Genomic DNA, 27,744 nt, shown 5'->3' with positions numbered 1-27,744 from the left:
TGCTTACACAGGATTATATGAACATAGATTAAAAATATGCAAAGATAGAAGCTAGTTTGATAACAAGGATTGTGGTACAGGTGGGGGTAGAAGGAAAAGAGATGAGGAGGGAGGAAGTTTGCAAAAGGAGACTCGAGGAAGCTGCTGAACCTGGTTGCAGCCTGGAAATTTTAGTAATAATACAGGAATCTTGCTGTAGCTACTCAGTGACTGCTTTTCTTTAATTGCAGACTTTGTTACCTCTGCAGACCATTTTCAGCCTCTTGTCAACCATATTGGAAACAGAGATACCTTAAAACAGTTACTTTTAAAAATTGTTAAAAAACTATTTTCAAAAATTTGAAGCTTCCATTCTTAAGTGCAGATATTTAGGTGTCTCTCAAGGTTGCCCAACATTTCAAAGTAGTGTAGATGCCAGAAAAGGAACTCAGAGATTTCTGATTTCCATCACTTAGCCCTTACTATTGGCCTAAACTTCCACAGCCCAAGTGGTGAGATGGAGGGAACACATGACTGAGACTAGTGTCAGCTCCTCAAGCACAGCTTAGTGACCTGAGGCCACTTTCTCTCCCTACAGCCTGGTGTTCTCATGTATTCTCTAATATATGACCTCAGAAAAGCATATTCTTGTACTTAATAGCACTTCTAAAAATTTGTAGTTATAGTCTTACATGTTTGATTATTTGTTTAATTGACTGTGTCCTCCACCACAACAATCTCTATACAGATAGGACAATATATATTACCCCAACACCCAGCATAGTAGCTGACACATTTCATAAAAATTTACTGAGTTAATTGTTGAGTGAACACATAAAATGAGGAAAGTGATCTCAAGGTATCCCCCCAACTTTTATAGTGTATGATCCTCTAAATGCAAGAGACTTTGATTTTTAAAATTAGGCCATAACTCTGTCATTCTGTCCAAACATCACCTAGTAGATTAAGTGCCTAAATGAGCTTGGCTCTGTCCTGCGTAGTTGCTCTGAAAAAAAAGAAAAAATTAGACCTATTCACCATAGACCCAATCTCTGTCGGGGTCTGCAAGATGCCATTTTATCCACAGCTTTGCATCTTAGCAGAACTACAATTCATACAAGATAGATATTTGTTGTGTGTCCTAAAAAATCTTCAGCCTCCCTTGCTATTTTGTTTCTGGATCTTAAAATCCTAACAGTAATCAAAGAATTACTAGAAGGAAGGAATTCATAGAAGGAAGAGGACTTAGAATTGTCTAGTTTGGTGATTTTCAAACTACATTTTAGCAGTGAGACCCTATTATTCAAAAAGAAATTGTCTACAGAAACTCAGTATTTCTATGTGTTAATTTATATCTTGTAAATAGATATAAATTTTGGAATGAAGGAAGAGAGAGAGAGAGAAAGAAAGAGAGAGAGAGAGGAAGGAAGGAAAAGAGGAAGGAAGGGAAAAAAATTCTCTGTCCAGGTTGAAGTGAGAGAGGGAACTGCAGAGCCCTCCCCTGCAGCTTTGCCTCCACCTTCACGTTTGGGCTGCTGTTCCACGACCCTCTCTGCCCTCTCCACCTGCCCTGCTGGTCCATAGTGACCCTTAGGTACCATTAAGACCAGACGTTACAAATAGTTTGAAAGTCACCAGTTTGAACGAACATCTCCTTTTAACAAATAAGGAAACTAAGACTTGATGACCAAGTCACATTCCTCTTTAGTGTTCCAGATCCTTCCTTCTAAAAGTAAACCATTTTTTTGTTTGTTAGTAGGTTACTCTGTATAGTTTTCTCCAAGATAATTTTATATGACTCCAGATCATCATTGCTCAGCATATTCTTCCTTTACTTAAACCACCATAATTTAATTTTACTCATATAATTTTTAGTTCAATGAAACAATTTTTGAAAATATAAAAACCTCATACACACTGCTTTCCTGTTACAAAAATATAAAATTTGTTTTAAAATAAAAAATAATATTGACCATTATAATCACAAGTCTAAATTTGTCTCATGTTTATTATGAAGATACAGAGAATTAAAAGAATTAACATTGTCAAATGAAACAAAGATCCCCTTATCCAAATGGAGAGGATGTAGATATGGTTCCTTAACATAAAGCAAAGGCAATGTCTACCAAGGCACAGACGTGAAGTTATTGATCTGGAATTGGCGCAATGACAAACTACTCTCAAATATTCTCCTTCCCAATTAAGGTGTCTCTCTTGAACTGATTGAGAGCTGTTTGATAAGTATACTTTTTTCAAGATGGTGTGCTCAGTTGGGGGTCTTTTTATTAAACTGAAATTCCATCATTAGCTTCGACTAGCACCAGCTGCTGTATAAATTCTGTATTGATGTAGACCTCCACTGGTATTCCAAATATTGCAGGTGAATCTCTGACTCCAAAATCCTCAGTCATGCAGTATGAATAATTAACATCTGATAAATGCGGAATAGAAAGAGCTCTCATTAGAAGACACAGTAGTAGGTTCATAATCCCATCTCAGCTCCTCCGAACACTGAACCAAACAGGACTTTAGGTGTGGCATTTCAACATCTCTCCACTTCCTAATATTTCCCTATGCCTGATCAGAAATTAGGACACAAGATGATATGTTTTAATTTTGCAGCAAAGTTAAAGACAGAATCCAAGATTTAGAACGGTCCAACTAATGTTTACTTGAGCATTCTAATTGCAGACAACTTCCCAAGGATTTGGGGCTCATATCAGCCATAATTGTTCACCCTTCTAAATAGTTTACAATTCATCATTACTTTAACACAAAAGAGAAACTTTTGTATTCATGAATCTAATATTATATCTATGAGATAGATGGTAATTACGCAGCACAAAAGAGTTTTAGGAAAGTTCCTTGTAATGTTGAATTTTTAAAAATATCTACTTTATATACCAGGTGTGCCCAGTAAGACTTTTCCTAAAAGTAGTTGGTATGTTCAGGAGATAAGTCTTAGATCATGATAAACTTGAATCCATGAAATAATAAAATATATTAAAATGAAACATGCCATCACAGTACAGTGGCTGAGAGCAGAATGTTCTGGAGTTCAATTTCTGAGCCTCAGTTTCCTCATCAATAAAATGGGAATAATATTAATATCAGCCTCATGGGGTTACTTCAAGCACTGAGAGAGGACATGAATGGTAGTTAGCGTCACAGTATATTCATGATTATGTGATTCATGCACAGGAAACATAATTAGTAAAATAAAGTTGAAAAAAGTTTAGATCTAATATGGATGGACAGAGGACTTACAAACAAAATAATTTTAAGTACCAATCCATAATATGTGGGGTGTTTTGATGTCTAATTTCTTTTTTCTTTTTACTGAAATATACTTCATTTACAATATTAGTTTCAGAGGTACTGCATAGTGATTCAGTATTTTTATAGATTATACTCTATTAAAAGTTATTACAAGATAATGGCTATAATTCCCTGCGCTGTACAACATATCCTTGTTGCTATAATTTGTGTTTTACTAGCTGATCATTCTGAGAGTAAACAGTAAAATAAATTGCATTACTATTATTCACCAAACACCTGCCATAACTTGTAACTCCCCCTCAGCGGATGAATATTTGGTGATAATTACCTCTTAGTTAGTCAGTGGTAAGGATGACTGCATACCCAGATAATCAAAAAACTTACTTTCAGACCATAAGTTCATATTAGCATGAAGCCAACATGGGGAGGGGGAAGCTTTTTAAAGTTCTTTCTAATTTACTTCTACTATACTCGTAGCTGAAACACAATAAAAACAGATTAGACTCAGGAAGAACAAGAAAACTAGGTAAAGGGATCAGTTGCTTCACAGGAAGAGCATCTGCCCAAGAATGAAGTCAGTGCCTTTCTTTTAGTGAATCTTCTTCCTAACAACACCTTGGCTTCTGACGACCTCCTTCGTTGTGACTAGTCACTGGAAGCAGCAGGCAAGCACCATTCCTGGACTTGGCACAGAAGCAGCGGACAAGTAGGGATTTTGTCCACATGTGTCACCAGATCTCTTCAGGAGTAACTTATATCATGTCTCTTGTCATGGCCAGGAATGGAAGGACCAACACAATTAAAGGAATAATAATAAGCACTCACTAAATGTTTTTTGTTGCTATTAGTGTTATTTTTATCTTCGGTGGGAATGAGGCAGACAAGGGAGGATTTGTTCCTAGAATCTAGAATGGGCTCTCTCGTGTCAGGGAGGGTGGCACTCATAGGACACCTGCAGCAGAGGGTGGTAAGAGGAGGCCCAGACCCATGAGCACAGTACCTGAAGCTGATGATGACAGACAGGCAGCAGATGGTGTCTGGGAGGGCTGACAGCCACGGTCGGGGCCTGTGCTTTCCAAACACAACTCCAGGCTGACAGGAGAACCGGTAAGCTCTTCAAACCAGTGCCACCGGTCACCCCTGCTAATAAAGGGCAGGAGTAGTCTGGGACCTGAGGCTGGGAGACAGAAAGGTGACATGGGAAAGGTAGGTCAAGAGAGAAAGGGGAGAGGAAGTTAAAGGTCAAGCAGGTGGTGGTTACAGTACATTTCTGACAGCAGCCACTTGGTATTATGCACTGGAAGAGAGAAGTAGGTTACAACAGAGACTTTTAGAGGGAATGAGCAGGCTACACATGTGGTCCAGGTGAGCGCTGGGTGTCCCAGCCAGTCCCCACTGATCTCTTCCCCCTAAGTCTATGTAATAAATGTCCTTTGGTCCTGATCCTTCAAATGTGATTGCCCTAGACACACTTGGAGGTCCATCCATGATGTAGTTTTAACAGTTTCTGTCTGATTCTGGTGAATCTTAAGAATGCCTGCCTGCATGGGTATTTCTCGCTTAGACTGTAAACTTTTAGAATGTAGGGATCAACTCTATACAATCCCCTCTGAACAGTGTGTAACACTATAGACAAATAGATGATTAATATTTTTAAGATGAAAGAAGATGATGCTACTAACAAAATATAAAAGATAAATGAGATTCATAAAGCCCCCTTTTTCTGGTGATAATATCAACAGGACTTGAAAAGATAGTACTTTTCAAGTACTAAAAAGATAGTCCCGTGAGAAAACAGCAGTATCACTTCCAATCCTTAACATGAAACTAGCTTTCTATTCCCCTTAAAATGTTCACTGTTGTAATCCCACTTCTAGAAGCCTAGTGTAGAGAAATAGTCAGCAATATGAACAAAGATTTGTTTGTAAACACATGAGCACCTAGATGCTAACTATAGAAAAATGGCCAAGGGGCTTCCCTGGTGGCGCAGTGGTTGAGAGTCCGCCTGCCAATGCAGGGGACACGGGTTCGTACCCCGGTCCGGGAAGATCCCACATGCCGCGGAGCGGCTGGGCCCGTGAGCCATGGCCGCTGAGCCTGTGCGTCCGGAGCCTGTGCTCTGCAGTGGGAGAGGCCACAACAGTGAGAGGCCCACGTACCGCAAAAAATGGCCAAGTGAAGCTTGGTACATCTGTAAGATGGGAATATCTAGCAGTCATCAAAAATCATAGTTAGTAATAATAACAGAAAAATGCTCACATTAAAATAGCAAGTGAAAAGAGTACATACATTATGTTTTCAACTGTGTTTTTCTAAAGCATAGAAATATTGGAGAGAAATACACCAAAATGCTAAAAAAAAAAAAAAAAAAAGAAAAGAAAAAGTAGAGAATTCCCTGGCAGTCCAGTAGTTAGGACATGGCACGTTCACTGCCGGGACCTGGCTTCAATCTCTGGTTGGGGAACTAAGATCCCACAAGCCACCTGGCGCAGCCAAAAAAAAAGAAGTAGGAGACTGAGAGGAGAGAGGGTGACAGCAGAGGAATGGCTTGAAGGCAAGCAGTGAGGAAACAGATACTAGGTAAAGGGAAACTAAATTTTTTAACACCTACTCTGTGCTGATCCAGCTTTAGAGTCACATGTCTTGCCACTCAATGGACATCCCACAGCTTCTTTGAACCTCAAATTCAATATGTTCAAAGACGTACTCATCTTCCCCCCAAACTACTCTAGTTTCATGTGCTCTATGTTGGTAAACGGCACCACCACCAAAGCCAGAAACATCTGAACCAGGTCTTTCCTCTCTCCCTCAACCCCAAAGCACTCTCCCTTGCCCCCTATAGCACTACATTCAGTTGAGATGCTACCATCGCTCACCTCTATCCCCATCCCTCTGCTGCCCCACCACCATCTCTAATCTATCCTTTGGAATGCAGTCCAAGGAATCTTTCCAATATGCAAGTCTAGTTATGTCAGTCCTCCTTAAGACTTTTCCATGGATTTCTACTGTCCCTAAAATAAGGTCTAAACTTCTTAATGTGGCTTGCAAGATCCTCTTCAAGCTTCATTTTCAACACGTCCCCTTCTGCACACCACAGCCTAGCCATACTTCCTGCTCTTCCTCTACTGTAGGTGCTCTCTTTTCTCTCTGGGTGTTTGCAGTGCTTGAAACACCATCTCCTAGCTTTCTGGTTAGATCATTCCAAACCTTTAGATCTCAGCTTATAATCACTTCCCCAAGTTCAGGTTAACATCCTTCTTAAGGGCATCCATGTATTTTAAATGCTCTCAGAACTGACCTCCATGTAACCAACTCACTTGATACACATCATTTCCCCTGTAAAACATAGTACTATAGCCCTGGCCTCACCACTGATCAAACATGGTAAACTACTCTCTAGTACACCCATCTAACTCCGCTGCCACTAGTTGAATTGAATTGTATGCCTAACAAGAGCCAGATGTGTTTGTTCCAAACTTATATCTGCTTTATTTGTTGTTATATTATTCAACAAAATATAATGTAAATTCATAAAATATGACTACAGAAGGAAAGTTGTTTTTCTATGAAAAATAATGTAGAAAGACACAAATGTGAGATGCTAAAAACTGCTGTCACTTTATATGTGCATGTAAAAGCTGTAAATGAGAAAAATCATAAATCTAAACAGACTCTCAGATAGATTTTCAGATATTTAAGTTCTTTTTTTATTTTTATTTTATACTGGAGTATAGTTGGTTAACAATGCTGTCAGGTATTTAAGTTCTTGTCCCAATTTAAAGAAACTAAAACTGGAAATCAAAATATATATGTTATGGGAGTAGTTTATGCCAGGAAGATGAGCTGGGACTTCAGTTATTGGACATATACCTAAAGAAAAGTCCTTAGCCCTATTTCAAAAGGTTGGCAAAAATAAGGTACATTTACGTGCTTTTTTAAAATTGAGGTGAAATTCACATGAGGTACAATTAACCATTATAAAGTGTGCAATTCAGTGACAGTGCATTCACAATGCTGTACAACCACCACCTCTCTCTCGTTTCAAAACTTTCTCATCACCCCAGAAAAACCCTGTACCCTTTCAGTAATCACTCCCTGATCCCCCTCTCCTGTCCCCTGGCAACCTCTAATCTGCTTAAGTTGAAATAGAACATTTAACGCACGTAGATAATATTTTTTATAATTCTCTACTTTACTGATTTGTTGGATTCATCTATTAACTATTGATCCAACTCAAGGTGGACATATGTGCTTTCCTTATGGTTCTGTATTAGTATTTATTTAGCTGCCTGTCCCCACTCCCCAGGCACTGAGTGCTTGGCAGGCGGTATCCACGTTTGAGCTGTTCTCCATGGGTCTGCAGCACCTGACACAATGTCTGGCACCATACGTACTCCAGATGTGTGGGGCTAATTCACATTACCAAGAAGTTACTTAATTTGTCCAAGAACATATAGCTGGTACATGGTGAGTCACAATTTAAGCCTAAGTCTCTCACAGAGCACCAAGCAGAAAATGGGGCCTGTTTGGGAGGTGAATTTAGACAGCAATCATGCTACAGCTGATACTGAGGAGGGCTTACCATGTGCCCAGTGTTGTTCTAAACCCTTTCCAAGTATCCAAGAATCACAGAAAACTAGAGGAAGCTTGTGAGTACAGGAGTAGTTTAGTCAAATGCTAGGAAAGGACCATCATTTTATCACTTTAGTAACAAATTTTAGGACTGGTTTTAGGGAAGAAGAAGTTAGGTAAGACGGCTGAGATGGAGCCTTCTCTAGAGTTTGCCCTCACACACACATATACACTCACACACTCACACACACACATACATGCACAGGTCTTGGGTTGTGTCTCACATGTGCTTGGTTAAATAATTCTTGTGGAAGATGCCACTTTTATGCTTTTTGCTCTGTTGAGCACCACTGCATCTTGCAGGTACAGTCACATCTACTGTACACTGGAGGATAGAATTAGGGATGATTGTCTCCTTTTTGCTTATCCATATTCTCTAGTTTTCTGTAACACATACATATTGGTCATGTAGTTAAAAATGAAGTAAAATTAAGCAAGGATAAATATTCTTCAATCAGAGTTGGTACCCAGTGCCCTGATGGCTCAGTCCTCCTGAAATGTTCACCCTTCTTGAGCATAGCATGGAAGTGCTAAAAGGGAACCAGGAGACCTCTGGTCCCATCTGTTCTTTTGCTCTCCCTGCTTTATCTCTCAGCAGATGGATACACTCAACACCTCATGAAAGATTCCTCTGTGCATCAAAGACTCCAACCTGTAATGTTAAATAGTAATAACAATAAGAACAGCAACAACAACAATAATAATGCATCTGAGGCTTGTACAAAATAAATAGGTTGGTTGTTGAATGAGTATTGACACAAAATAGAAGGCTTTAAACAAAATGTTTCTTAGACTGTCGCTCCATTATCCATTTTTCAATGTGATGCCACATAAATAAATTATACTCTAAAAATCCCACTTGTCACCATATACAAAAATAAACTAAAAATGGATTAAATACCTAAACGTAAGACCTGAAACCATAAAGCTCCTAGAAGAGAACATAAGTGGAACACTCTTTGACATAAATCGTAGCAATATTTTTTTGGCTGTGTCTCCTCAGTCAAGGGACAGAAAAGCAAAAATAAACAAATGGGACCTAATTAAACCTAAAAGCTTTTGCACAGCAAAGGGAATCATTGACAGAACAAAAAGACAGCCTACAGAATGGGAGAAAACATTTGTAAATGATATGACTAACAAGGGGTTAATATACAAAATACATAAACGGCTCATAGAACTCAGTGTTAAAAATAATTTTTTTAAATGGGCAGAAGACCTGAATAAACATTTTTCAGGTTTTTTCATTTTTTGAAACATTTTTCATTTTTCTTGAAACATTTTTCAAGAAGACATACAGATGGCCAATAGGCACATGAAAAGATGCTCAACATTGCTAATTATTAGAGAAATGCAAATCAGAACAAAAATATCACCTAACACCTGTAAGAATGGCTATCATCAAAAAATCTACAGATAACAAATGTCAGAGAGGATGTGAAGAAAAGGGAACCCTCCTACACTGTTGGTGGGGATATAAATTGGCACAGCCACTATGGAGAACAGTATGGAGGTTCCTCAAAACACAAAAAAGAGCTACCATATGATCCAGCAATTCTACTCCTGGGTATATATCTGGAAAAAATGAAAACTCTAATTTGAAAAGATACATGCACCCCAATATTCATAGCAGCACTATTTACAATAGCCAAGATATAGAAGCAACCCAAATTCTCATCAACAGATGAATGGATAAAGAAGATGTGGTATATGTACTTGCAATAGACTATTACTCTGCCATAAAAAGAATGAAATTCTGCCATTTGCAACAACATGGAGGGACCTAGAGAATATTATGCTTAGTGAAATAAGTTAGATAGAGAAAAACAAATACTGTTTGATATCACATATATGTGGAATCTAAAAAATAATACAAATGAATGTATATGCAAAACAGAAACAGACACACAGATATAGAAAACAAGCTAATGTTTACCAAAGAGGAGAGGGAAGGGGGAGGGATAAATTAGAGGTATGGGATTAAGATATACAAACTAGTATGTATAAAATAGATAAGCAACAAGGATATATTGTATAGCACAGGGGATTACACCTATTATCTTGTAATAACTTTTAATGGAGTATAATTTTAAAATACTGAATCACTATGCTATACATCTGAAACTAACATATATTTTAAATCAACTATACTTCAATTTTTTCAAATCCCATTTTTAGACACAAAAGATTTTAGTAAGCTTTCTTCTAAAAGCACATGGAGTTGGGTTTGTTTTTTTTTTTCTTTTCCAAACCATATAAGAACAATACTCTTGTGCATATAAATCCTGTGAACCGAGTAGGTATTAACATTTTTAGGGTCTGAATTAAAATATCTCTTTAATAAATGACTTCCTGTAATGTCTCTTTATGTCTTGGCCGTCATCTTCATCATCATCGCTACAAACATCTAGACTGGACTTGAAGTTTACAAATCATTGCTATACACAGTATCTCTCTCCATAGTTCACCATCTCTCCTTCCACTCATCGGTTTATTTCATTGCTCCCCCGCCCCCGGCCCCGACCCATATCATTTAATCTCTCAGTTGGTCTCAGATCAGTCCTGTGGTAAAGGATCTGAAAAATCCTGGTGACTTGGGAACAATGATTATGGTCACTTCATCTCTCCACTATCCCCATTTTTATTGAGAAGGAAACTGAGGTTCATGGAGGCTGAAGGACTTGCTTAGGATCTCACAGCTGGTTCAGGTACAGAGCCAGGCCTCAATCTCAAATCTGACAGCTCTACATCTGTTGTTCTTTATTCTACCACACTGCTGTTCATCTCCTTAGTTGCTGGATTTTAATAGTGGTGGAATTTGGCTTGACCTAGAAATTTTAAAATTAAGCCTTTGAGTAGCTACCTTTACCACAACCCCTAGAAACCAACCCAGGTGTACAAACTTAGTCTGAAAGGAACCCTCCTATCTTATTCCATATCTGCCCACCCTTTTAAATCTAGCACTAAACCTTAAGGACTTGCCTTTGAAAAATCAAAATTGGCAGAGAGAGAGAGAAAAGAAAGTAGGTTTTAGTGTTTTCTCTGTATTACAGTTGGTGGGAAGGCAACGATGTCTCTCTCCAATCACTAATGTTTAAAAACTTCTTCGAAAATATGCAGTATGAACAAAATGTTCTATAAGGAAGATGCAAGGTTAGGCAATAGAGGGTGAGGGCAGTACACAATAAGAGAACCAAGACTATGGTGCTAGATTGAAGTTCTGGATTTGGGGGTTTCAAACCTGTGAGGCATCTTGCCTCAGAGAGTAAGCACATCAGAACTGCAGCATATGTCTGCCTAAGTATGTTGCATGCAATGTTTGGGACATATTTATACTAAAAATTATTCATTGTTTACCTGAAATTAAATGTAACTGGGCATCTTGTATTTATCTAGCCACCCTACCCAGGCGCTGATCCCTAGGGCAGCCTTGGGCCAGGTGCAGAGAATGCTTGTTTGGAGACATTCCTGATACGCCAAGAGCTAGAGCTGAGCTGATACGAGACATCTGAATTAAGTCCTTGGTTGTATATATGCATCTATTTTGTGTGTTTCATCATCCTCTTGGGCCCTTTGTCTTTGATTGGAAGTCTCTGCAAACTGTCCCTGAATACCATGGCGTTAATCACAAACCTCCTGAAGTATTTTCATCTTGTGTGTAATAAATGCCCATATACTTAGGATTTCAAGTAAGAAATACTCACCACAATATTTAGTGAAAATTACAAAGGGAGTACAAATTAAGCATCGTTTTGTTAAAATGTATATTGTAAGTCTTATTTAATTTCCCCATGTTCTTACACGTGTGTTTGTATAACTGTCGTGTCAAGACTTTCACTGATAAAGTATTTCAATTAGCTGCTAAAAGAAATACATTTACGGAGTTACAACTGATGTACATTTGCGCTAAATACCTATAATCAAAGTTGTTTCTCACCTGAGTCCCTCTTACTGATGCTATGTAACAAGTAGCCCTGATTGCTGGCAATAGCTGCTTCACGTGTTCACATTTGTGTGGGAATCGCATAAAAATGGTGAGTCACGAGTACTTTGAAAAAGTACCTGATACTAGGTTTAGGCTGAATACGTTATTATGGTCACCTTATCATATCTGGAAGCCTTGTTCCCAAGTCACCAGGATTATTCAGATCCTTTACCACAGGACTGATTTGAGACCAGCTGAGAGACTAAATGATATGGGTCGGGGCAGGGGGCAGGGGAGCGATTAAATAAACTGGTGAATGGAAGGTGCTGAGTCACCTACCTTCACGCTCACCCGCCTCCATGTTTCCAGCCTTGCCACTAGCTCCCTGGGTAACCAGGGCTTATCACTTGGGTGTAGTCTTATGGACAAAAATGGCTAAAACGAGCCGAAAATGTAGGAGCACAGCAGCAGTAGCAGCTGTAGTAGTAGTAGAAGTAATAGTGAGGAGATTCGGTGCAGAAACCTACAAGGAAGTGAAATCCCCTCACCCACCAGCAGTCTTTTCTGTCCCTGTGTGGTTTGTGTGATGCTTATATCACTCTTCAACAATCTCCTAACACTATCTTTTATTATTATGAAATTATCATCAACTTTTTTTTCTCACAAGCTATTTATTCTCTACCTCCCTTTTTCATAACCTCATATTCTCAGTTCATGGAAGTGACCAAAGAATTCTCAAGATCTAATTCTATCCTATTATTTTTTCCCCAAATCACCTTAATGTGGTGTTCTGGGAAATTTAGGGAACACATCCTTGTCAAAGAAAAGTAGCATTTCTGCATAAGACCTTTATTTAAAAGTTAAAGAAGAACATTTCCACATTGCTCAATTTCATGACTTAAGCAGGTCAACTCAAGATATGGGCAAATCATGCCTTTCCTACAAAGCCATCATGGGAAACCTGAGGTGGCCACTCTGAACCGCCTGGCCTATAGGATGTTTAAAGAATGAAATCTACTCCATGTCTTACATATGTCCTGTTTATAAGAAATCTCATCTCTGAGAACTTTGCAGAGAACCTTCCTCCTAGCTCTGCTGAAAATAATTTCAGTAAGATAGTGGGTCTAAGAATATGGTATGAAAAACTCCGTGGTCTCTAAAAAGGCTTCTTTCTCTTGTTCAGTCTCCTTGTCCAATCCCATGTAATGATCTTTATCCCAAATCAATGCAGCTAAGCACTCCCAAATACCTCAGAGAATACAGAGCTTTGAGAAGGGGGAGTTTTATCTTACAGTGTAAATTTACTTAATATAATTTTTGAATAGACAAATACATTCACATTGTTCAAAAACTAAAATGACATAAAAAGGCATGCATTGAGAAGCTGTGCTTCACCCCCTTTTCCCATCCACCCCACTAATCCCTGATGCCCCCTAGAGGTGAGCACGTGCATTCGTTTCTCTTGGGGTCTTACAATGTTTTTATGCATATACAAGCAAACATTAATTTCCCTATGTTTCCTATCTCATTTTCCTATATTTCATATACAAAAGGCAACATATGCTATACATGTTCTGCAGCTTGCTTCTTTCGTAGAGAAATATATCCTGGAGATCACTTCCTATCAATACATAGAGAGCGTTTATTAAAACCACGTAAAGCGTCCTTGTCGACAGACACTCAAAATGTTCCTTAACATCACAAACAACACTGCAGTGAACAATTGGTCTACGTGTCCTTTTGTACATATACAGATATATCTGTAGGATACATTTCCAGAAGTGGGACTTCATAGAACTTTTATTAAATACCTCAGTCTTAACACTTATCAAAGAGTAGCCTGTACTTTAGTTTGTGCTGTCTCTTCACTATTTTATGAGCTTCTGGAAGGCATGAACTCTGTTTCCTTCATCTTTGCATCCACAGCCCCTACATAGCACCTAGCATGTTAATGCTGAATACCAACTAAACTTCCTTGTGTGACTATAACCTTGAGAAGATTAAAGTAACCCTCAACTTAAAAGGCTGAAATCTAGGGTGGAAATTAAGAGGCACTTCCAAGTTTCTATTTGAGGTTAAAAATGGGACTCATAAGATACCAGGCCAAATGAAAATATTGAATAAGGAGTAGAAGTTTCAAGGATGAGGATGTCTCTTCAAATCCGGTGACTGGGACATGTCATGTAAATGTTCTGGGTTTTTTGGACACAGAGAAGCTGAATAGTAAAATGGAGAGGAAGCCTGGAGGACTCCTACCTGATGAAGACCAGCCGCAAGTGACTGAGAACAGCACTTCCTTAGAAGCCTGGCCCAAGTTGGGAAAAAAAGGTTAACCACACACCTGGATAAGAATCTAAGCAGATAGGGCTTTCCTGGTGGCGCAGTGGTTGCGATTCCGCCTGCCGATGCAGGGAACACGGGTCCGTGCCCCAGTCCGGGAAGATCCCACATGCCGTGGAGCGGCTGGGCCCGTGAGCCATGGCCGCTGAGCCTGCGCGTCCGGAGCCTGTGCTCCGCAACGGGAGAGGCCACAACAGTGAGAGGCCCGCGTACCGCAAAAAAAAATAATAATAATAATTTAAAAAATAAAATAAAATAAAATATATGAGTGGGAGTTCCCTAGTGGTCCAGTGGTTAGGAATCAGCGCTTTCACTCCTGGGGCCGGGTTCAATCCCTGGTCACGGAACTAAGATCCCACAAGACGCCAGCTTGGCCAAAAAAAAAATGTATATATATATATATATATATATATATGGGATTGAGGGGGCTAGGGGAAAAGAAAAGAAGTTTTTTTAACTTTATATCCTGTTTGTATTGCTTTTATAATTAAAAAGTTCACTCACAGCCAATCTATTATTTCTTAGGTTTCTATGGTGTATAGATTATATGGGGTTTAGTGATTATTTTTGACATTTTGGTTATAGTGAATAACCACCCCTTTAAAGATCCTCCAGAAGAGTTCGTTATGGCTGAGGGAAGAGCTATGGTTGATCTCGTGGATCACAAACCCTACTGCAACTTTATGGACATACACTCAAAACCCACCTCACGCAGAGAGGTTAATAAAATTTCCTGTGATTACAAAAATCAGTGTGTTGAGCCTTCAGACTGTTGATGAGGTTATCGATCATTTTAATATCACTCTTGACCACCCCCAAACTTACACTTGACACTTACCTGCACACATCTTTCAAGGAATGCATTTTAGTTTTTATACTGTATTTGCAGCAAGATTTCCCATGAAGTAGACTTTAAAAATTATGAAAAAAATTTTATCACATTTTACAAGATCAGGGAGAAGTGAAGAAGAAAAGATGCTCCCATATTACGCAAGTGTCCTGTTGCTAAAGAATAGATTGCTCAGGGCAGACTTAAACTAAGTGGTAGATTCTGATTTTAGGTTTTCGAATCCTGATCAGCAGAGCCACTCAGTTACTGTGTCTGATCCTGAAGAAAGAAAACTTGAGACAAGAAGCAAGAAAAAGAGAAAATGTCAAAGCAAGAAAAAAAAATTGGCAATACAATTGGCAGTAGACCCAAGTATAGGTTCCCTTGAGGCAAGGCTTTAATCAAGAAGTTTGAAAGTAGCAAAATTTCATTTGGAACATCAATTTCAGAGTCACCTACCTTTTCCAAGATTTCCTGTTGCTAAAATGATGATATCTTTGGTTACTAATCTAACCAAGTTTTCCAGCGTCAAAAGTTTTAGCAATGCCTTTCTCTCTGCAACACAGAAAAAAAAAAGTTGTGGGGTGTACAACATTAATTTTAATGCCTTATATGATTCCTCTTCTCTCTGGAATACTATTTTGTGTTTGCAAATGTAGAGAAACCTACATTCTCTTGGTACTAAGATGGTAGGTCTATACTAGAAGCTAATAGACAAACATACCGAGCAAATAGACAATTCATCTTGCTGTAATTATAACCGGGTCTTGTTTATGGAAGTAATCCAAGCCTGAAATTCATAAACAATCTTAAGAGATCTTCAGAACCAAAGCATACTTTTGAGGTTAGCCCCCAAACTTTCGAGAACTTCCATTTTACGACTGAATGCTAAAGCACAATAACCGTTGAGATAAGGAAAAGAGAGGTTAAAAGATCAGCAATTGAGGAAGAAATAACAGAAATTAAGAGAAAAATAAAGAAAGCAGTAAATGTATGAATAATCGTACCTTTATTTGCCTAATTCACTTATTACCAAGCAATTAATCCTCAATTACAAAAATGAGTGTAACTGTTTAAGAAATGTTTGCTTCCACAAAGTAAATAGGTTCTAAGCATGTTTGGTAATTTTAAATATATGTTGTTGTATTTTGTGGTTTTAAGGCACTGGCCTCCAATATTTAGATCCAGGAATCTAGAAATGAATTATCTTGTCAACTAATATTAAGTCCAAATGCACATTGCCCCAGTTTTTGAAATGATATGGGTAAAAGTATATTTTTGAGCTCAGTTAGCCAGATAACTTCCACATAAATATCCAACCAAGGTCCACAGAGTTGGGAATACCTCTCCAAATTCGTTTTGGTATACAGTGTTTTCTCCTTTGAACCACTAATCACATTTATTATGTGCAGTTTCTATAATACAAGTCTATTTGCCCCAAAGTCTTAGCATCATAGAACCCTCTCATCAGAATATTGGTTAGATTCCCTGGTGTGAATCACTTATCCAGTTGCTTGCCTGATTATTCCTATGTTTTTGAGATTTGTGAAATGTGGCAGATAAACAGGTTTATGCTGTGTGCAGCTTGGAGGGCAGCCAATGTCTGTCTGACTATACAGTGTGTTGACTCTCCTGTCTCAAATCTCTCTCCCATACAGAGAAGCTGTATTTTAAGACTAAAATCAATGTAAAATGCAATCCAGTAATGTCACTGCAGAAAACAGCAGGTGCTCATCCACTCATTTGTGGTGATTCTTGCAGTGAAGAAAGTTAATCAATGATTCACCCAATGGACAAAGAAACGTCACAGCGAATATTTGAAAGAGTCAAATGCGGGAAAGGAATATTCTCATCTAAAAATGTGCTCTTATTTTCGAAAGGAAAACCTTCCACAAGAAAATCAGGAATTTTGTTGAAGTGCTCTGATTGTACCTGCAGTAAGCAATAGCATGTTCCCTTCTCCCTGCTTTTCCTGTTTTATTGCTTTTGTGTTGTACTTCTAAAATAAATATCAATAAATCATTGCAGTTAGATACTCTAATATAGAGAGAAATGTACTTGACACCCTACAGTCATTACAATTGGAGGGGACTCTGATTAGGATGCTTTACTTAATTAAGTGATATCGTCTAAAGAGAGTTCTTCCCTCCATTTTCTGTTTAACAGTCTTATAAAACACCAACACAGGAAATTCATTCTGTTGTTTGCTTTCCTTATTGTAAATGGTTTCTTCTCATTCATAGTTTACAGAAGATGTTGTGTTAATGAAATGGCTAATAAGCCAAAGACTGTGGTTCAGCTATACACAGAGCCTTGTTCAAATCAGCCCAAACCACACTAGACTTGAGAACATTTTCTCTCTCAGCCCTAGAAATGTATTTTAAAATTTATTTTTACAACATCTGTAACCTAAAATTAAGATGATCCAAAGGAAATTTTTTTTCTGAGAAATCGTGCTTCATCTAGTTTATGTATGGTTCAGCAGAGACCTTAAAAATCTGTTTCTTTGGAAAAATAGAGAAAAATGGGCAAAGAATAAGCAATCCTTATGCATAAGATGCTATTTGTGAGGCACTTTAATTTTACTGAAAGAAGTCATTAAATTTGGATTGCCAATACAAATATGATTATATATGTTTTCTAAATAAAATGTTATTATGTTGCAACTGAACTCATCCATTTATTGTTTGTTTACCTAATGCTCAAACACATGTTTTATTCATAGATGTCTGGGAGAAAAAAATTTTGCTTGATAATCACACCAAGCATATTTAACAAAAGCGATTCTCCTTTTATTAGTGAACAAGTTTAAGCAGAATGATTTCATTTTTTTCTCCATTTGGTTAATTCAGACTTGCAGAATCCTCGGTATACAGCTTTTGTTTCTCCCCCTGCTGCCTTTTATGCCTTTAATGTATGCATGCCTATCCACTGATGGGAAAATATCATTTCCTGCAAGTCTTCCTTTTTCCTTCTTGACTATCCTCTCAGTTGATCTCTGGTTTTGGTTAGTTAGTTTTCACTAGTTAGTTCTGTCACATCATGTACATGACAGACAAACTGAAGCCAAGTAAACAGTTCACTATCCTGTTGGAGATTTTAAACTCTCTTTCATTAAAGTGAATTTGAACTCTAAATATATTTACTCATTCCTTTGAAGATAAATATTTTTATTTTAAAATAAATTAAAAATTGATAGAAAGTCAAGAAAGGGAAGGTTTATTAATATCTATGGAATTGTTTTCATTAACAAATAAAATATTTTAACAAATGTTTTTACATTTAGCAACTTTCCATTAAAAAGCAACATAAGTGCAAACATTCTCTTACATGAACTCAATCAGTTTACAATAGATTTTTTTTGCCTTAACACGACATGCAGCTAAAATCACTTAATGATCTTAAATTTTTAAATTCATTTGAGTCTCAAAATATAAATAGGAATATTAATGAAGCATATGTAAGGGGCTTTTCATTAACTGCTAACCTATCAAAAGAACTTTAAACCATTGCTAGGAACGTGAAATTCCTGGCTTGTATAGCTTGGTCATTTTTCAAGCAAAATAATAATAGCAGTAATAATAATCCATAATTGATAAATGAGTTAATTAATGTTATATGACTCTAAGGTTTCTGTTTTTGTTAATTGCATAAAACTAGTCCTTCATAAAACCTGTCCAGCATAAAACGACTACCTGAAAACATTCTGAAGTTACATAGGTTTTCTTAACTCCCAAATTAAATCAGCTCTACCACAGAAAACCATAGAAAAACAGTAAATGTGCCCCCTGGACGTGTTACCCAAAATGAACTCCAGAAGTTGCTTGTAATTGCTTTTATTTTTTTTAAGAATGTTCTTTATTAAAGATTAACTTTATATTAGTTCTAAAGTTCATTAGATGTTAGTTATTTTCTAATCTGTAACGTAGATAATTTTTATAACCAAAAGCTTAGTTAGCCTACTTTCTATTAAATGAACTTCTTTATAGATTTTCTTTAAGCTCTTCGTTTAAAAAGGTGTCTTTGTCCTGAAACTAAACATATGACATTCCTGTCCCCTAGGAAAATGTTTAAAGGATTGAATAACAGCAAGTAAAGAGATTTTATTCCATTCTCCTGCATTTGTTTACTTCTTTAAAAATAATTTTTAAAAATAAAGAACGTGGCTTTTTTCTTAAGACTTCAAGATGAATGAGAATTGCATCTAATGAAGTACCACTGAAGTTAGAGTAGCTGCTGAATCATTATCTGGCAGAAGAATGTGAGTCCCATTTTACGCGAACCAATTATTTTTATCAAATGACTTTTCTATTTAAATTGTTTGCTTTAAAAAAGAGTGATGTTAGAGATACACAGAGTTATTTTAATATGAATTTTAGAGCATTTTTACTCTAATTCCTATAAACCAAACTAACTGCAACACAGCCCATTTCAGGCTGTTATTTATTGAAACTGCTTTTCATGGAGCAGTGAACCTTTGTAGCAACTGCTCCAATCCTGACAGGCAAATGGATCAGACTTTTTAAATGTTACAAATATTACTATGCATTTAATAGGCTCTATAGTCAGAAAAAAAGTTTACATCCTAACATAGTCTTTTCTGTACTTGTGAGATGAGCGTTCTAAAGTATTTGCCATCAAAGCTATTTGTCTCCGTAAAGCAAGAGAAAGAGTAAATTTCCTAGAGAGAACCCAGCTAAGAGACACCCTCCTGCAATGAAGTAGATCAAATCTGTGACAAGAAGAGTACAAAGAAAAAAGTTTGGTTCTGAAGAGAAGATAGTTCTTTGAAACTATGATTTTTTTTCTTTCTACAGAAATATACAATGCGTGCTCAACAAAGAAAATATTCAGCAGAAAGCTTCTTTTGGGAGCCGAGAGAGAAAAAAACATCTTGTGTGACGCGATAGGAGAAAACATAGAGATTAAAACAAAACAAACAAACAAAACCCAAAAATGGTCAAAAGCGGGCTGTATTTGTTTTCTTCTAAAGCACGTCTCCTTTCTGCAAGAGATGACTGCAGTCTGAAGAGTAAATTACTGCCGTCAGCGAGTTGTACTTTATAAATATAGGAGACCGATCATCTACTCGTTTGGAAGACAATTCTCTTATTAATAGCACCCGTTTCAGAGCTATTTTTGCCTCTAAAAAAGGCACCTGCTAGACATTCACAAATTAACTTTTATAAGGGAGAAAAACTTATAAGTTATTGTCGAGATGTATATATTTCTGATTCAAGTTAAACATTTTTAACAAGCCGTCTTATGAATCTGTCTTGAAGCACCTCAGTGGCCCAGAGGGAGCTCTACCTTTAATGTGAGAAGACAACAAAGCATCTGTCTCACTCACACACACACCACACACACACACACACACACACACACACACACACACACACACACACAAAAATTATAAAATAAAATAAAATATAGGATGCAGAGGGCAAAAAAAAGGAAAACAAATGCTGTTTATAATGAACAAACTATGAACTTCATGAAAATATGGCAAAAGCCATATTTTTGTCCTCGTAGAACAATTCCCGATGTATAATAAATGAAACTAAAGTAAAACTTCTGAGTAGAACCAAGCATTGAATAAACTGTAGAAATATAATAGTGTTAAGTATTGTGTATTCTTTTAAGACATATATGATATAAATGTTAATGCAATTAACTTAGTTCAGTATCCTGTTAATGATGTAGTACTTCATTATTTGTAATTAATCACTCAAAATATAACGGCTCAACAGTCCAGGAAAAGCCCGGTTATCTTTCAAAAGTACAGTAATCATACATAAATCATATAAAAACTCAAATTCATGCTTTAAGTTTTATTTTCAAAATTTGATATTTTTTTCTCATGTTCAAACACGTATAAAATTAAAACCAAAAAAATGTAACTAAGATTATCCCCCTAAAACACATATAGAAAAACATGTGGGGATTTTCAAAATCTTATTTTCATAACAATGACCTAAAAATAACTATTGAAAAAAGCAATTGAAATACATCATATATTTTAATGACTCAAATATTTATTTCTAGTCCTTTTTGCATCAAGGCTGTGGGAAATTTGTATTATGAAGATCAGATGGTGCACTGATGTGAGAAATGTTGCAAAGCATCCTGTTGATTGGTTCTAATTAACTGCAATGCTCTTGTGTTCTCAGTTTTAGCCAGCACACACTACACAATGCCTTTTATTTTGCTTTGAATGGATTTTTACTTAAAAACAGCTGATCTCAATATCAAAAGCATTTTGGATTTTTTTATCTCTTAAAATTTTCTTGCAATATTTTCTTTTCAATTTTAAAAGATAAATTTGAAAATATTTCTAAAGCATAAAGTATAATCAGTTAAATTAACAGCACTCGTGTGGTCTTTCACATGTATTTTGTATGTTCTATAGTACGTGATTACATTCTCAAACCACATTTCAATTCCTCTTTAAAAGTTATACATCTGAGTGATGGTTTAAGCAGGAAATTCTGAAAACCAATTTAGAGCATGCTGCTAATTTTTTATTTTTTTTATTTTCGTAATCAGTCTACTAAATAGAACAGAACTAAAACGTGGAATCACAAGGAATGGGAAGGATTCCAGAATTAAAAGTATTAAATAAAATTCTTTACACTCACCTTTCTCTGATGACTTAAGCTCAAGCAGCCCTGACAGAGAGAAGTCATGAATTTTCATCAACTTCACACATGTCATACATTTAAAAACATTTTGATTTGCCCTGGGACCCGTGCACGTCTCTGAAGCACAGAAACAGTGCTGTGCTGTTTTGTAGGTACAAACCCTATGAACTCCCAGAGCTCTGGAAGGTGTATTACTAATGTAAACAGGCCCTTAAGTGAAAAGAAAGAGCATTAAATAACAGAAAGTTTCCAAGGAAATGAGGAATTTAAAATAAGGAAAGTATTATTAGAAGCAGTACATTTTCTATAATTTTAAGGGCCACGATTTTATCCATACGTTAGCTTTCTGAGAATGAATATACAATTATCTGACCCAAGAAACAAATCATTTTGGAAAGGAAAATCCACAACCTAAAAATCAGAGCTAAATTATCAGCTTAAACTAGTAGACTTTGAAAGTGATTAAACAGTCATCTTTTTGTTCATATGAGGATAAAAAGTGACTCATTTGAGCAGAAAGGCCAGTTTCAAAACGGCTACCAATATCCTGCTACTTCCAGGAGGAAGGCTAATTGTGTTAAAAGTAGTGCAATAAAAACAGAATTTTGCGGCTTCCCTGGTGGCGCAGTGGTTGAGAGTCCGCCTGCCGATGCAGGGGACATGGGTTCGTGCCCCGGTCCGGGAGGATCCCACATACCGCAGAGCGGCTGGGCCCGTGAGCCATGGCCGCTGAGCCTGTGCTCCGCAACAGAAGAGGCCACAACAGTGAGAGGCCCGCGTACGGCAAAAAAAAAAACACCAAAAAACAGAATTTTGCCCTAAATAACACATCTGGAATTATCTTCCAAACATTTCCGTCCCTCTTAAAATTGTGAAAAATCATTCAGATGAAGTAAGAAATCAACATTAGGAGAGGTTAATAAGTGCAAACAGAGTCACAAGTCATAGAACAATATAAATACAGTGGCATTACAAACAACTTATGCTGTGCCCCTCACTTTATGACTAAGAAAACTGAAGCCCAAAGAGGTAATGTGACACCCCCAAGGTCTTACAAAGACTAGGAGGTAAAGCTAAACTAGAGACACGATTGGTAGCACAATTTCTACAACCCCACCCTGCCTTCCAACACAGTAACAGAAAGGGCAGCCCGGGTGGATGCCAATCATACAATTAAGTAAAACAATGAGCAACGTATCCTTGACCCTAAAAGGTATACACAGGGCATACAAAATTAACCAACGACCTTTACCCAGTGTCAATAGCCATTTTTCTTTAAAAGATGCCTCTTTGGAAGCTATCTTCATGCCTTTATTCTTGCCAGGGTTTGAGGATTTGTATCTATTTAGTGAAAGGTAGTTCTCTTTAGCACTCTTATACCAAGCAGGCAGGTAAAAACAACCACCATATAGTCTCACTGTCGCTAATTTGTCCCCACTTCCAATCCATTGCCCAGTCTGCTGACAACATGGTCTTTCTAAAATGCACATCTGATTATGTTTGAATTTTTTCTACGGCTTTCCGTGTGCTACAAGATAAATCTACAGTTCTTAGTCTGGCCTTCAAGGGTCTTCAAAACATTTCACCAGTACCACCCCTTCAGTTTTACTCCTAACCCTCTCTTTACACTTTCTGCTTCGAGAATACAAACTGAGTATGACTCCCTCAACACAGTATGCTCCTCCTTGCCTCCAGACCTTTGCACATGCTGTTTCCTCCACCTGGAATGCCTGACAAGCTCTGCTCTTCCTTCAAAAGTCAGCGCATTACCTTTTCTCCTCCTGCCAAATATACATGCTTCTTCCCATGAAATACTGCTGCATTTTGCACAGAGCTCACATTACTCCACTCATTGCATTGAACTCTGCCTATATACATGACTGTTTCCCCAAACACATTGTTTTTGAGGTCAGAGGCACCGCTCTTTCTCCATGCCTAGTACTTTGCCTGGTGTAAGCACTCAGTGAATGTTTACTGACTGAATGAAAAAAATCAATAAATAGGCCACCATATTCTTTTTCTTATCACAAAATCTTTAAGTCTTAGGGTGATATCCCCTAGTTCTTCTATATAATGTCTAAACTGGATGTACACTGACAACAGGATATTTGTGTCAACCTCTGTTTTTGGTTTCTATCAACTGTTTGCTCTAAGCACAATTTTATAATCACCCTCTCACCGTAGAAAGTTGACTTTGGTATGAAGGTGGTGACGAAATTCCAACTCCTATCTAACTGGGAATCAAGAGGAGAATTCTTGGGTCAAGAGTGGGTCACCATTATTCCAGACATGGTATAGAACAGTTGGTAAAGAACGGTTCCTTTTGTGACTCCATTTCTCATTAGAAACACAAGTTGAAGGATAACCTGTAACCCACTAAAAATGTCAATGCTTGTTTGGATATAAACTGGAAGTAATATCAGTATCTTCGTGCCAAGTGAGTGCTTTAAAAGATTTTTAGTCTGAAACAAATGGAATTTAGATTTAAGGGTCAGCTTATTTGGGGTTCTGTTATGGTTTAACTCCTTCCAGTTTTCCTCATCTTGCTGAGAAAATGCTGCCGACATGCAAATGTCTTCTAGGACAGCTCAGCTGAAGCGGGGGATGTCCTTGGTACATAAACACACATTTTCCTCTTGAAATAATACCCTCACAGTCATCGATGAAGGGCTCCATATTCAAAATAGAGAAGAATTTGCCAGTACAGTGTTCCCTTAACTTGTATATCATCTTGAGCAGGCCCCAGATCAATGAAGAGAAGCTCTAGTAGCTGTTCGGGCCAATAAAAGTCACAGGGCCTTCCCAACTCTGAAGCTACTTCCAATCTTTTGATTATCCCTCCCCCAATGACATCACTCCAAGGTTCCATTTTGCCCCAAAGCTACAGTCCCTACACAAATGTGAGGGGTGCTCACGAAAGAAAGAAGTGGGGAATACAGCAATAGTAGCCATTGCACCCGCATCATGGATTCCCCTTGGCCACCAGCGACCTTCCATAGAGCAGCCCTCTGTGGCATTATTATTAACAATCAACACGATTTCTAGTAGGTGAGACCACGCTGGCAATTTCCTATCCCCACCCTTTAACGAATGATAGGATTTGTGACCTCCTGGTCCCCTCACCACTTCAGAAGATGGCTACCCTTTAGAATTTTAAAGGTCTTGAATGGTGGGTGTGCCATAGAAAGTTTAAATCTGGAACGTAAAAAAGAGATTAACTCTGTGGATTTTCCAAGTCATTAATTTTTAGGGTTCATTTTGTGCTACATCTAAGCTTTGGGGGTTTTTTGTTTGTTTTAAACATTACAGCATTACCTAAAACAGTTTTCATTTGAATAGGCAGAGAAATGTGAGTCAGAGATTCCTCTCTTGCTAACTGACAGAATGGGGACACTCTTCTGTCATTCTGAGTCAAACCCACATAGAATCTTAACAGTATTTTGTTCACATTTTCAAAAAGAGAAGAAACATGCTAATAATACTCCTTTATCTTTACATTTTCATATATCAGAAAAAGATTACAGTCAGGGAAATAGTGAGTTTCATAAATTTATTCATTCAGCAAACTTACTAAACAACTATTATGTGCCAGTCAGTACCCAGGTATTGACTAACAGCAGATATACAAAAGGAAAAAAACCAATATGGTTGTTTACAGCTCTAAATTTAAGAATGTGAAATGTGACTACTATCAAATCACAGAGGCTTGAAATCTCCTCTTGTCCACTTGATATCTGTTTTCTTGAGAGAAAAACTTCTCTGGCAGCAAGTGTTAGCCAAGATGGAAAATGTTCATCAGCATAAATTCCAACTTTTAACTTAAAAAGCAAGAAAAAAATATACCTACGTCTTCAACTTGGGTGGGACCAGTTGAAAGTTCCTCATAAACTTATAAAAAGACATAGTCTTTGGTTTTCTTGAGGGTCTGAAATGAATCCATTACATTAAAATGGCTCTTAGTAGCGAGAGCAAGTAATGATTTGCATTATAAGCTAATAAAATGGGGGATTAGGCATATCGGTACAATAAGATCTTTTTTATTCACTTTTATAGAGATTCTCTCCCTATTCCTGCTTAAATGAACTTGGAAGATTGTTCACCATTCAGTATTGTTTAAATTATAAGGCTGGTCTGTCATCTGGTTTTTAAATATTTTTCCCCTTTGGTAATGTAGATGAGTAATGTCTATCTCCATTCTTCAAGAATACGCTAATGTAATGATAGTCTAATTTTGAAAAAAATTAGTTTTTTAAATATCTTACATCTAGAGACCACCTGACATATTAGAAATATAATATTCTTCCAAAAATACACTTTTCTAGCCATCCTGAACACTCATACTTCAGTGAATTGTACTTTTCTTTCCTGTTCAAAAAGTGCTATAAGTCCTCTCACACAAACAAATCCCCTGGAGAAGACTTCATCAATGAAGTCAGTTTACATCTCATGGTACCCACTGGCAAAAGTGATGGCTTTATCGTCAGTCATGATAGTTCATTCTAGATCCCAGAGCCACTTCCAATGTAAGAGTATGAGAAAAGGGCCTATCCTGCTGACAAAGGGAACTTAGAAAGTCTTGTTTCACGCTTATGATTCTTTCATGTTATATACTCCTAGATTTTACATCTCCAAGGAAAGAATGCTAATACTAGCGAGAGATGTATTTTGCTTTTGCAATGTTCTTGTATGCCAAATACCTGCTTGTTTCAGTTTAAGATAGGAAAAAATTATTTTTATATATTTCAATTCCACATTTCCCTGAAAGTTGAGTACCTAAATTTTAACAAATTAGCACCAATTTCTCTACTAAAGCAAATGTGAAAGGCCAGAGGTTTGTTCTATGGACAGGAAGTGATAATCCTCCAAATTTCATTAAAAGCTCTTCATTTTTCCCTACTCCTATCTGATAAGGGACATTTTTCCTGAGTGTTGCTCCCTGTTAGCAATGAAAATCGTGTTTGTGTTTGTGGCAGTTTTCAAAACTGGAGCTGTCAAGTAATGCACTTACAACTTACTATCCAAAGAAACTGCTTGAGAGTTCCCCTACCTAAGTCACTTCTTATCATTCCCCTCCCTGACCTTCCTATGAGTGAATTCCCCAGAGTAATGTATTACATATATGAAGTGAAGCATTTAGAAACAGGGCTGATAGGTGGATCCGCCTGCTGCCACTGAAGTTTTCCTGGTACCTTCTAGCTACTGCAGGCTTACAGGACTGTTTCACCCCTCTCCTTGTCTCCTGGCAGCTAAATGGGAATATTGGAGAGCTGCCAGAAGGGTAGGTAGCCAACCTGCTTGCCCTTGATTGCGCCTGCCAGCTTTTTAATAACAGAAGTAGGGTCAAGTAAGTGAAATCACAAACTGAGGAGAGTATTCTGAGAGTGCAAAGGCAGTTAACGTCCTTCCTAAGCCTCAGATGGCGGGCAACCCTTGGCAGAGTAATCTATGATTTGTGGCACCTGACCCTTCCACTGTGACTGTTATCTGTGTATTCACTAGAAACATATTTACAGAATCTCTCCATTAGCAAAGATGCCTTGTGTGTGATTACCCAATTGTCATGGTTGCACTAGGATTTTGATACAGTCCCTATTCACAAATGAAAAACTGCACTAAACTGCACACAGGACTCATTTAGAGCAGCGATCCTCAATCAATAGATCAAGACTTCTGGTAGATCTCAAAGAGATTATCACAGTGTTGCCCCCCCTTCCTCCCCACCCCCAAGACCACATTCCCACCTCCCCCCATCCAAGACAGAACCTCCTTTATTCCTTTGAACCCTTAAGAATTCTTAATAAAGTTAAGAATAATTAGCTATAAGAATTATCCAAAGAGATGAGCCTCTTTAAAATAGACTCCACCGCAGAAAATACTGGAAGAGAACACCACTTGCTTAAAGCACTGCTCACATTTATATAAGTAGTGTCAGCAAAGTACTTTCTCTTCATTTAAAATGTTTTAGTTACAAAGGCAGAATTAGGTTGTAGGCTGGCTTTCCTTCCTTGCTGTGGAATCAAGTACAAAGCACATTTTAATTTTTTTTTTCTGAGACAAGTGACAACGAGAGCACTTGCTATTAAAAAGTTTATTGGGAAGTTTCAAAAGTGGTATCTCCC

The 27,744-nt window shown here is 37.5% G+C and overlaps 1 protein-coding gene across 1 annotated transcript in view; it reads right to left on the bottom strand.

Annotated features, from left to right (window-relative positions):
* Positions 1–1,977: 1,977 nt before the first annotated feature.
* The window catches only part of LOC309960358 (uncharacterized protein), a gene marked incomplete at its 5' end in the record, with an annotated part of 36,029 nt that continues 10,262 nt past the window's right edge, over positions 1,978–27,744 (bottom strand). The window contains 2 exons of the mRNA XM_082837081.1: positions 1,978–2,410; positions 4,259–4,435. Of these exons, the coding sequence (XP_082693207.1) occupies positions 2,265–2,410; positions 4,259–4,435 (323 nt within the window). The 3' untranslated portion in view covers positions 1,978–2,264. The remainder of the gene's footprint in view (positions 2,411–4,258; positions 4,436–27,744) is intronic.

The sequence above is a fragment of the Leucopleurus acutus genome, assembly GCF_964270905.1.
Source record: "Leucopleurus acutus genome assembly, chromosome: 1".
Lineage (NCBI taxonomy): Eukaryota > Metazoa > Chordata > Mammalia > Artiodactyla > Delphinidae > Leucopleurus > Leucopleurus acutus.
This window is presented reverse-complemented; position numbering and strand designations above follow the sequence as displayed.